General features: G+C 40.9%; 1 protein-coding gene across 4 annotated transcripts in view; it reads right to left on the bottom strand.

The window, feature by feature from the left end:
- The window catches only part of ASCC3 (activating signal cointegrator 1 complex subunit 3), a 270,580-nt gene extending 258,607 nt beyond the window's left edge, over positions 1-11,973 (bottom strand). For all 4 annotated transcript variants that reach the window (XM_061460216.1, XM_061460218.1, XM_061460217.1 and 1 more), the window contains exons 1-2: positions 11,877-11,973; positions 461-604 (exon numbers count right to left, since the gene is read on the bottom strand). In XM_061460216.1, coding sequence (XP_061316200.1) covers positions 461-550 — 90 coding nt within the window. In that variant the 5' untranslated portion in view covers positions 551-604; positions 11,877-11,973. The remainder of the gene's footprint in view (positions 1-460; positions 605-11,876) is intronic.
- Between the last annotated feature and the right edge of the window lie 907 nt (positions 11,974-12,880).

Below are 12,880 nucleotides of genomic sequence, written 5' to 3'. Positions count from 1 at the left end.
AATACATCTATTGCTATATTGTCTTTTTTTTTGGGGGGGGGGGGAGGGGAGATGGGGAATGTGAGAGGAAGAAGTACCTTAATTCAGTATCACTAAATTTATTCTAAGCATTCCCCCACAAGAGTCCAAGGTGAACTTCATATTGAATGGCAAGCATTTGGCTCCTCAGCTCTGCATAAGCTTGGAACTACAAAAATACCAGCCCAGCCAGCGAACACAGCCAAGCAACTCTATCCATAAAGCACATCATGACTGTAAGGACCTAGCATAAATCAGAAAGTTACAGCCAATTTGACTTTGAGCGAGGACACTATGAAGGAATGCACAGGAAACTATACACACATTGCCAGTTTTGCTTGCCTGCTCTTACAAAATAGCAGTGCAAATGAAGAAAGCAAACAGTTTTTATTTACACACTAATGCTTTACAATTACACTTTGGAAAATAAAAAAATCTTTACCCTTAAGTCAGCTAATTCTTCACTGTAATCCTCATGTTTAGTGACATTTGAAAAGGAGCGTAAAGCGCCTGTAAGACGAGGCAAGGCCATCTGTTATTCATTCAGTGATCCATAGGATGAGAAATCAAAACCCAGTTCGAGCACCTAGATGAGAACAAAACAAATAACATGGCTTTGTTAATGCTACAAATACAAAGTCGCATCACAAACTTGAAAGAACATTTTAAGAAAGCAGAACTTAGCTGGCACTGCAATTAAAGAAGTTGAAAAAAATCTCTCTCAAAATGCTGATAATCAAGATTCGATAGGAGGGAGGTGAAAGCACAGAGCACAGGCAATACATGGTAACATGCAGAGGTCACTCAGCAGGTTCTTCTTCTCTCTCTTCCCTAAAGAAAAGTCACCAGCAATGAGGCGAAGTGGCAATTACTCCTTTAGTACCTCTAACACAAGAGTATTATAGTGAAATCTATGTAACTGAACTTTAGCCCCCCATAGCACTAAGTGATTACAACCTACGGGAAGACTTCCTCTGTCAGCCCACGCTGAGAGCTTTCAGGTCGTTAACAGCCTCCGGCACTGATGCAGAAGCATCCTTCTCGACAACTGCTTAGCCAAATCTAACCAGCAAAACAGGCAATGAAAATTACAACACACAAAAAAAAAAAATAAAAAGACTGTAATACACACAGCACTATTATAAGAGATAAAGGGAATAAGAGGGCTACCAGAAAACTGGAAAGCACTATGCCTCAGGATGTTTCATCTCACAACTGGGAGCACACACACACACTTACACACTGCAGGGCTCTCTCCAGGACTACAGTCTGCTTCTGCATGGCCTTATTTCCTCTGTGAACAGGCTCATATCTATACAGTAAACCACAGCTGTTCTCCATCTGAACTTGTACTCGTTCCAAGCCTTTTACTGAAACTATTCTCAAAGTTATTTAATTTCAAAAGGTGCCCACAGCTGAATTAATGAACTCTAATGCACATCTACAGCTTCTGATGGTAGCAGATAAATACAGATTTAGATTATTTTTGAAACAATTAATGACACCATTATGCAAACCTAATGATCTGCATCATTCTTCGCATGCCTGAAGACCATTGGCCATCCAGAATTTAAATAACTTAAAATAGACTTAATTACTTCCCCCTTGCCACACAGAGTCATATACTGCACAGAAATCCCTGCTTTAATCCAATTATCCTTAACATTTTTCTTCATTTAATGCCTGCATTTGTATTTTAGCTCTCAACCTTGCAATACCGCACAAAAGCAAATCCAGATGCAGCGTTCCAGACACAGACATAGAAATGTCACTGATTTGTCAGGTCTGCTTGTTTTCCCACCTTGCATTAAGATGCTTTTTGAGAAAAGCTATCACAACAGCTGATATTTTGGAGACAAATGTTATAATGATGAAGCTACAAAATATGGAAATATAAGATCTTTAACTGTGAAGGAGACAGAGAGGACATGTTTAAATTCAAGCCTAGAAGCAGAACAAGGCAAGCAACACTGCAGCTTTTGAGATGTCCAGTGTATTTATGACACATAATTCATAGCAGCATAGCTCCTAGTGAAAAAAGCCGGTGTAGCTGCCATTATGGAAGGGCAATAACGTATCTAAAAGTTGAGGAAATCCAGCCCAACCTTTTTTGTTTGAACCCAACAAAAAAGGTAAATGTGTCCTACTGATGACAGCACTTCATTTTGCCTACTTATTTCTACACTCAAATACATTTATCTATAGAATTATGGTCCTTTAAAATAACATATAACAAAATAATTTTAATATTATCTAACTGCCCTTTCTGAAATAACATGCACAGTAAAGTCTGAACCCATTTTAAATAAGTTCACTTTTCACACACTTTTGGGAGATTTTAAAGCATCTCCAGCAGGCTCATTTGTTCAGAAATTGAATTTTAAAGGAGTATTTCTTCTGCTTTTATTCATCATTAATACTATCTGAAATAAGAAACCTGGAACCCCAGAAGACAAGTAAGAGCACACCTTCCTGATCACAGGTTTGGCTAAAGAGTCAAATGCAGCTCCGAAGTTCTATAGTTGAGCTCATATTAATAAATGCTGCTGCATGTGTGCCACTGTGCATGCAGAACTTGCAGTCCATGGTGGGGGACTGGTTTGGCAGAGCAGCTGCCCATGGCTTTTCATTTATAGGCAAACCCCACACATGCCCTTCACTTCGGGTTCATGGCACCCACCATCATCAAGGCAACACCAGAAAACAAACATAGTGATAAGTTAGAGAGTGGGGGACAGGTGCTACTGTTAATGTGAAAAACAAGCCTATGAATGCACACTTATTACTCCACCCATTACAGCCAGCTCTAAACACAGTGTTAAAAATGCAGTAGGCCTATGAGTAAACCCTGCTGATGAAGGTACTTGCCTGCATCATGCTGCCTTTAGAGTGGATCAGCTACTGTTGTCTTCCTGCAGCCACGATAAGGGTAACTAATTCCTTCTGATTTTACAGAAATATATCTGTTTGCCAGCAGCTTGATCTGAAACATCTGTAATACCAAATGATTCTTGATCCTGCTAAGACCTGCTGGTTTTGGAAGAAGGACCTAAAAGGCTGCAGTGACAAAACCATACTTACCAGGGCCCACATTATAGAGATGCAAGATGAAATTTGCCACTCCTCTGTCCATTCCCCCTTGAGAAAAAAGTCTGAGAATAGGTACCCTCTTATTTCATGTTTGTAGAGGAACACATTGAATGGGAATTCAGATTTAAGTTTACTGCAACTTTACATGGTACAAATATCCCCCTTTCCCCTTCTCCCCTGCAGTCAAGTAAGGATAATTTGGGCCCACTTTCCTAGGAAAAGGAAGACTGACAATTCCTAGAACTATCTCAGATTTCCTGCTTCTTAAAAAAACCTTTATCTTTCCACCAAGCTTCTGTTTGTAAAGTAGAAAGAGCAGTATCCACCTTTCTAAGGCTTTAGGAAGATGAGAGGCAATAATTTTAAAGCCCATTTTACTTTTAAAAGCAAGTGCATTTTTAATTGTGAAACTTTTTATGAGAGAAAGTAAAACATAAAAGCAGATTATACTCAGAATTCATGTGTGAAACCATTCAAACTTTACTGGTCAAAAGCAAACATGGAACGTAACATCAGCAAGTTTTCAGTCGTTAAATTAAAACATTTAAAAAAATTCTAGCAACATCACAAAGGTAATGGACATTACTATAGTTTTCCACTTCATATTTTCATAAATTAATTATGTTTTCCTCCCACTCCTGGCCTTCCTATATTTTTTTATGTAAGCAACTAATAGATCTCTTTCTTTTCTCCACTGAAATGTTACAGCTGTTATTGTCAAAGAAATGCCCTTTTTAAATTTACTTAATTCCTACGATCACTAACAAAACAAGCTGGCTGCCTGGTAGGGACATGGTCTAGTGTGAGGTGTCCCTGTTCATGGCAGGGGGGTTGGAAGTAGATGATCCTAAGGTCCTTTCCAACCCTAACTGTTCTATGATTTATACACTAGCAATTAATAGCAGGTTACTATTTTTCACTTTCACTTGTGGAAATGGAAGCATTTTAAATTAAAAGGAAGCTAAAAAGGCGAAAGATATCCCAGCCATAAAGCAATACAAAAAACAAAGAGACCATGCAGTACCTTCTTGTGCTTTAAATATATTAAATTAAACATTAGCACAGGATTATCTAAATCAAATGTAAAAGCAGCAAGAACATGAGGACACATGAAGACGTTTTAAATATATCCGCACAGACAATATTTTACTTATTTACACCCCCCCACACTAAATTTTACTGACAAGAACACATTTTGGAATTGCTAAATTAAGCTCAGCAATTCCATTCACACAAAGGTAAACTTCATATTTCATTCATTTACAAATAAATCTCAATATCTAAAAAAAACAACACCCCACATTTTATTTGATGTGTATCGCCCACTGCAATTTTAAAGAAACAAATAAAAATATTAGATAAAAAGCTATTTTACAACAACATGGACACTTGTATTAGATTCACTTAAAACTTCCTATCCAAACATGCTTGTTGCAAACAGTACAAATACAGCACCTAGCATCTAAGTTGACAGCCAGAGGGATGATGGCAGTTTAATAACATCTGGGAAGTTAATCATAAGCAGCATGCCAAAGGAAGATCCTACAATATTAATATTTTCCAACTTCATACTTTGCACCTTTATGAGCCGTGCTATACGGTGTAGTAACAATTGTACACTTGCAGGCATCTAATTTTCAGCAAAAGGCTCAGACATCACACTGGAATTCTCCCAAGTTGTCTGGGTCAAATCTTGCTGATCTCCAGTCAAGGCAGGGTCACTCTTTGAAAGGGAGATGTCAAGACTAAGGAATATGTACTCAGGAAGAAACAGTGACTGCCCGTCTTTGAAAGGAGGATGTCAAGATTAAGGAATATGTACTCAGGATGAAACAGTGACTGCTTCATGCACGGTATTCATCTCAGCGAATACCAGACTTCAAACAAATGCTTCAGCGTAATGAGGAGGCATAACAGTTGCTGTGTGTGCCATCCTTCATATGAGACAGTTTCAGGATCTTAATTATTTCAGTCACTAAACCAAAAAAAAAAAAACCCATCCTAAAAAACAAATAATGGAACTGCAAGCCATGCATTCAATAGAGTATTTTTCCAGATTCTCCCTCTCACAATCTTAGCCATCCACATGGGATGAAACACCAGCTGCCTAACACTTCCTGCTAGCATCAGCTAGAGAGGCGTTTCCTGTGATTATGCCCAATACGGTTTTGGTGTGATGTCAAACATGTGGCTTGGCCCAATAATGCAATCATTTTAGATGGGCTTTTATATCATTACTAAGGATAACTTGTTCTAGACGAGAAAAAAAAAAAAAAAAAAAGGAAGCAAAAGCAATCCTTTTTTTCAGAATAACTCATCTTTCTTTTCCAAGAAGGTAAGACATAGTTTATTTGTTAGCCTGAGAAATGTCTGCATTTTTATACCCCATCACCATTTTATTCACTGCAGGAAGAGACAAGCTGCATTCCAAGTAACAGAGACTTAAAGAGTTGCCTTACATGTGCAGATTCACTATACATGAATCCTCAACATATGTGCTCATTTAAACCCTAGGCATGAACAGCAAATCCAACATACATGGCTGTGTGTATGTTTTTGTTTTAGCTTAATAGGGGGCTTCTACGCCTCTCTCTTTCACACCTTGCCATCAGGAGAGGTTGAGAATAACCTCAGAGGGTTCAATACTCTACTCCAGCAAACTTTGTCACTGAAGGAAAAGCAGGAGGTGTATGGAAGTTCAATACAGAGGTACACAGCCAAAGGAAGTAAAGAGAAGATGAGAAACAGTGAGAGAAAGAAAAAACCTCTGAGCTAACAACAGTTAAGTAACGCATGTCGCATCACATCAGATGGCTGAAAGGATGTGGGATGTACTTCAGAACTATAACTGCTGTAAAAATACATACATAATTGCATAACTGCTGTGATATGACCATGCTAAAGCACCTGATCACATGGTAGTAAGAAAGTCTGCGTAACACATTGCTGTGCTGAACGCACAAGGATAAAGCCTCCAACACTAACTACTGGCCCCAAAGACAACACTGCCAGGTTCTTTACAACTCAGCTTCAGGAAGTAAAAGAATTCCTTACAAGAGTAGAGAAGGTTTCACAAAAAAAAAAAAAAAAAAAAAAAAAAAAAAAAAAAAAAATGGAATAAACAATTTGAGGTCACTGCACACAGGTACAACCCTGTGACTACCTGAGTATTAAAAGTTATACAAGTAATAATCAGCAAGCGTAACAGGCTTACTGTAGGAGAAAATCACTAATAAACACTTTGACCTTTCTTCTGAGCCTTAAGGGAAGGCAAGAACAGGAAAAATATGTATTTCTCTGCTGTGCATAGGCTGCTTCAAAGACAACATTCTGCGCAGATCAAGTCAAACCTTTAAACGTTACAGAACCGGTGATAACAAGTAATCTTCACAGAACACCAGGCTGGAAGGGACCTCAAGAATCATCTGGTCCAACCTCTCATGGCAAAAGGACAGTCTAGAAAAGATGGTCCAGCACCCTGTCCTGCTGAATCCTAGAAGTGTCCAATGTCGGGGAATCCACTACTTCCCTGGGGAGACTATTCCACTAGCCGATTGTTAATTAAAAATACTTTTAAACAGTGCTCAACTACTGAAGACAGACATAGTCCCATAAAGTAATATTTACTAGAGACAGAGTCACTTGTCTCATCTTCAGAGATCACAAGCCACACAGGCACTTCAAACAGCACATCACCTATTTCATGCTCAGCAGATGACAGCTGCCTTACTGACAATTTATTATTAGAGTTTAGACTTTTTAAAAAATGTAGTGCTGCGTTACTGGAATATTACAATGTGTGTGAACTGGAATCAAAATTAACAGCTGCTGCCCACCCCTCCTAGGCTGACTACCTACAGTGCTGGCAATACAAGAGAGAAGATACTTTCAGAAAGACACCTGTAGGGATTTCCACACTGAGAAAACCCTTAACTATCTTTTCACAAAGCCTGTAAATATCAGGAGTACATTTTATTCTATTAGAAAATGGGGAGGAAAACAAAAATTGAGGCATAATATTGCTATCCTTGGCCAACACCATGAAAAGGAAAATTGATCCATTATGTCTCTAGTAATCTGAGGAGGTTAAAGCAGGATTTTTTCAAGTTGTGGATTTTTTGAAATGGCTGCATTTCTAGAGATGTAGTCACATTCTGTTAGAATGTATGTAAAATTTCTTAAAATGCATTTTAGAAAAATTGTACTGTAAGCTAAGAAATATGCACAAGTCTAGATTCTCCCATTTAATAACTAAAAGCCTTTGAGCAAGCATCATGAGTATTTAGCACAGCAGATACACAAACTGTTCAGATTTATGGAATCAACTTTTAAGTTGGAAAAAACTTAACTCCTTTTAAGGACTCCCCATAAACAAAAATGCCACACTAACAGGAAAATTATATAACCAAGCATTTTATTTATATTGATGCTTCAAAGGCAACATAGCTCATATGAGGTCATGCTCAGCAATAAAAACTCAGGGGAAGGAGAAGCAAGGCAATGGCAACATCCATGCTTACAGCAACTGCTACACATCACCTATTTTCTCCCTGTCTCGCAGCAGAAGGGACGGAATGAGAGGCTGGGTGGGCATTTGGCTGCTGTTTGGGGTCAACTCACCACAAATAAATTTCTTGAAAGTAATGGAAGAGAGGACTTTCAGAGATCTTCTTTACTCTTCCCCAGTCTTTCAGGGGGAAGACAAATTGCTCCCCCTTAGAGCAGCAAACTAAGAATTCACATTTCTTCCACAAATAAATCAGAATCCAGTTTTGAAATACAGAGTGACTAAGCAACCCAGCTCAGCAGTCTTCACCAGTTTTAAAGAAACGAATGGTTGATAGATATGTTAGATAGATATTAATGGTTTTAAGAAATATTTGAACACATAAAAGTCACTACTGTACAAACTCACCTTCTTATTCTCAACTCCTTCAAAATCTGGTTTACAACTGGAAACCTGAAACCGACTCTACAAATCACCCAATAAATGCTTCAATCACCAACTTTTAATTCCATGATAATCTATTCTTACTCTATGACCAGTTTATGATTAAGAGTCAGACCTGTAATACTAAATTCCATTTATTTTTCAGGCCAAACTTCCAACATGCCTTTAGACAAGCAGGAGTAAAAGATGGTTCAGAGTAAATACATGCCACTGGACAAATGATGGGAAAGCCTAGGGAGGTGTTAAATCCATATGCCTAAACTATGATCCTAAACTCAGCGTACAATGGAAAGGGGAGAGCCAGCAACTTTTCCCTTCCTAAATTGGCATTCTCCACCTTTCTGTTAAAAGACAGTCTTCTCTAGCATCAACAAGATTTAATAAGCCAGAAAAAGAACATTAGTTTTAATTTGCATCTCACAGATACGCGCTCGGCTAGAGGCTGGCCGCCAAACTTTAGTCCACCTGTTAATGAACTGAATAAAAAAACTGAGAACACCAACTGCCCTTTCAGCAAGGACAAATGGTAAATGCCCAAGCAGTCCAGCATAGCCACTGTAGCCTAATTAAAAATGTCTTGTTTTCTACCTAGCCTAATGGATTTTCAACAAATTATACATTGTTGTGTATAACTTCAAGAGAATATTCTATACCAAGGGACTAGAAGAACCTCAATGAGCATATGGCATAGATATCTTCCACACCACTGGTTTATTCAGTGAGTGCCATTACCATAGAACCAGAGTGCACTACTACATCTTCCATCAATCATGTTTTTAGGTGTCTGTGCAAAGCGTTGGGGCGGGCTGACCTTGGCCATCAGCCAAGCAGTGAATAAAGCCACCAGTCCCCCACCACCACAGTGGGATAGGGGAGAAAACTGGAACAACAATAAGAAAACTTAAGGGCTGAGATACAGAAAGCTTAACAGAGGAAGGAAGGAAAAAACCCCAACCTACCCCACACCAAAACCAACCAAACACACACAAGTGAAGGTAAAGAAATTGCTCACCGCACATTTAACAGCTTCCAAATAAACTTCACATTGTAACTATCCAGCCACAGACAGCATGTGCCTTTCCTTCTCCCAGCACCTCCCCACCCCAACAGCAGCTTCTATAACTAAGAGCAATGAAACATACAGGAAGAATGGTGACCAGACTTGAGCTTAGGTCAGTATTTATAAAGGATAACTGCCGCAGAAAAATATGGACCCCGTCAGAGATCAATGTGATCAGACCAAAGCTGTTTATTGCAAAGCCTTAACTCTTTATATACTATTGCTTACAAACACAGTGATTTGGCATATTATGATTGGATACGTCTTGAAGACCCTTAGCGACTAACATATAATTGGTTAAGCACAGGTGTGAGAACTTGACCTTGAAAGCTTGCCAACAGGCCACAGTTCTCATAACTCGGTGAATTCCAGCTTCTTCTTCTTATCTTGCTTGCTTAAGCTTCCTCGGGCCTCTCATGGCCTTGCTGTATCTTTTAGGATTATTCAGAGTTTATGTACCAATTATCCATTCTCCCATGAGAACAGTCTCCACAGATAACTTCTTTTCAGAGAAAGAGTTGCAGTTTAACAAGAACTGCAGAAATACACACTGGTGCTTTACAAAGGAAGAATTTTCTATTAGTACTGCATAAAAAAATTTTTCAACTTTGTTCTTCCTGACAATAGCATTAAGACTACACTTCCTAAATCTGTAAATGATATTGAGATGCAAGGGACCATAACTATTTTAGAAGCCAAACTACAAATTATAATTATCCTGAAAGAACTACATCCAACATGGACAGAAAACATTTTACATTAAAGCAAGAGTAAGAACTGCAAAAACAGGATGCCAAGAAATAAACGCATTAGTTTCAGTTTTGCAGAAACGCATCTACAGACTACAGCATGTCATTTGCCATGCTGAAAATATGGGAAGACATGGAAAGACGGGAAACATTTTTAAAGACAAGAGTGAGGCCTTAAAATATATTAAGTTGTCCCTCCACTAGTCAGTATTTAAAGACTCCATTAGAGTACTGTTGACATGGTTGTGTACCCTGTCTCTAGGAGGATGCAGTGGAGGATAAGAAAAATGACCAGCAATTTAGAAGAAATTACTGACTAGGAAAGATATACTCAGATTAGACAGGTCACTGGGGGGAGAAACACACTGATGTATTTCAACGACATACATGTCAGCTGCAGAAAGGAAGGAACAAGAAAGCAAAGGCACCAAAAAGAGCAATGTGTGCTCCTCATAATTTTAAAATCGGAAAGCCTACCTCAGGTTTAGCTTCCAAGAAAGCTCCATAAACATAGAACTGTCAGAACAAAATTCTGCCATTTGACAATTTCTTATCTTCTGATTCAATGAAACTAGTGATCTCACCTCTTCCAAAGGTCAAGGTAGCTTTTAGAGAAAACTGAGCAGGTCTAATATTTAAACCAACTTATACAATGTTTAAAGGCCCTAGTTGGGAGTTAGTCAGTGTTCCCATTTAAATGGCAAGAGAGTTCCTCCAAATACCTACACCTAATTCCAGGATGATGTAAGTTTACTCTGTCGTGACCAGAAGCATGTCAGATCCACAGGAAATTATTTTATTACGGTGCCTGTTGAAAAGCAGTGTGTGTTTAGTTAGACTCAGCAGCTCACTGATATAATTAACACTGTCTTCAGATGAAAGCCAGCTTGCAAGTGACCTCACAGTTGGTTTTGTTTTCTTCCTCTTAAAAATTTATCTCTGCAACCTACCATGTGGACATAAACCTTGCTGTATCTTGTCTGGAATTGCTAGTATTTTTTTCCACTCATCGACTAGACTCAAGTCGAATCCATTCTCAAGAAGGTAACTAAGTTTCCCTTCTCTGCAAAAGCAAAAATTACCAGTCCCGTTTCAATAGTACTATTTCAGAGTAAATTCTTTAAAAAGCCTGAAAACTGGAAACAACCTACAAAAATGTTAGCATATTAAAAACAGCAAATTATAACTTTAGAACTCATAAAAACTTTTAAATAAAGGCACTGTTTGAATCTAAACATGCCACATCCTCCTGAAGCACCTGAAGGGTAAGCCTTAGGACGCTAGAAATCGTCAGCACAAAGCTGTCAGTCCACCACCACCAACCAAAATGAAGCAAGTAGTAGTTGAAAGGGGAAAACACTCCCCACGACCACGTGCCTGTTTTGCACTCTTCTAGTTTTCTACATTTATTAGTCCAAGAAGTAAAAACTGAAAGTACTCAGGCCCGTTCAACACTCGTGCTCGCTCCTAACTTAACAAGAGTCCTGCTATCCCCGCTTCAATAAGCACTCCGAGGGCAAGACCTGAAGCAGAACGAGAGGAGAACTGGACCCGGCCTTTATTAGTGAACTCGTATCACTCGCCTGGCAGACGGCAGACCTCGACCTCGGCCTCGGCCTAGGCCCCGCTGTCGGACCAGACAGCACGCCGCCCGCCCCCGCCGAGAGGTGTCAAAACTCTGGCTCCGGCCACCGGCCGCGCTGGCACGAAACAGCCGGACTCCGCCGGCAGCGCAGCCCTCCTCCTCCCGCCCACCCTTTCTCCCTCGGGGGAGGCGAGCAAGACCCACGCACTGAGGCCGGGGCACCGCCAGGCCGGGTGGTCCCACTCCTCACCGAGGGAGCCAGACAGGGGCTCCGCGCCAACCGCGGCGCAAAGCAACGTTCGCCCCGTCTGCCGAAGCACGGCGAGCTCCATCCATCCACCCACCCACAGGCCACCGCCAGCCGCCACCGCGCCAGCCGCCGCCGCCGAGCCCCGACCCCTCCCCGCTAAACCCGCCGCGCACCTGCCTTCCGGCCCGCCGGTTCCGTTGCCGCGAAGAGCCGGCGCGGAGCGACACTGCCGTAAAGCGAGCGGGCGGGGCGAGGCAAGGCGAGGCTGTCGCTGTCGTTGTGCTAGGCTGTACGGCAGCCTCCTTTCCTCTCCGGCTCCTGTGCAGCGCGGAAAGCCGGCGCTGCCCGCAGGACTACCTCGGACACAGACCAGTCTCCATCTTCCTCCTGGCCCGCGGCCTTTTCTGTATAGGCAGACACCGTATTGCGGCTGCGGTGCCTCCCGACCCGGGTGGTTGGTGTGTGATCAAATACCCCTCAGGGCTGCCCCGTTAGGCCTTCGGGCTTTCGCGGGAATGGATTTCTGCCGTTCTTGGTCCTCTGGTCTTCACGGGCTCGGCCATCCCTGCACACCCACTGCTTCCCAGACCATGTCTGCACACTGATGTCTTACGTGGTTTTCCACAGTGGTGTGTGTTCCTGATCAATGGCGTTTCTAATAGAAAAGCACCGTGGTAAAATGCTAAAGACAGCTGTGCGTCCCTGGCAGCGTTCAAGGCCAGGTTGGACAGAGCCTAAGGTGACATGGTTTAGTGGGAGGTGTCCATGCCCATAGCAGTGGGATTGCAACTAGGTGATACTAAGGTCCTTTCCAACCCAAAGCATTCTATTATTCTATGAAAGAATGAGCAAGGTCAGATAATTTTAAGACAAAAACAGATTTTAAGATAAAAATGCTCACTTGAGTGCTTGTATGTCTGTATGCAAATACATCTGGACTCATAAGAGTCCTCCAACTGGGTAACTTAGTATTCTGATGATTTATTTCTGACTTCTGGTTTCTCAAGTGTCTTATCTTGTGCTCTGCCTTGCAAAGCATGTAACAGCACTATCTTCTCGGATCACTGAACTGCTTTCATCTATGCAATTCTACCAAGTATTCTCCTTACATAAAAAAAAAGCAAGCTCTCAGGTACACATGCCTGTTTTTGTATTTGTACAATTTTCCAACTGTTCA

Source organism: Pezoporus flaviventris, unplaced genomic scaffold, assembly GCF_033815535.1.
Source record: "Pezoporus flaviventris isolate CSIRO_AGI_PZ_B2104156 unplaced genomic scaffold, CSIRO_AGI_Pfla_v1 ptg000031l, whole genome shotgun sequence".
NCBI lineage: Eukaryota > Metazoa > Chordata > Aves > Psittaciformes > Psittacidae > Pezoporus > Pezoporus flaviventris.
The sequence above is the reverse complement of the archived record's forward strand: the minus strand, read 5'-3'. Positions and strand labels throughout refer to the sequence as shown.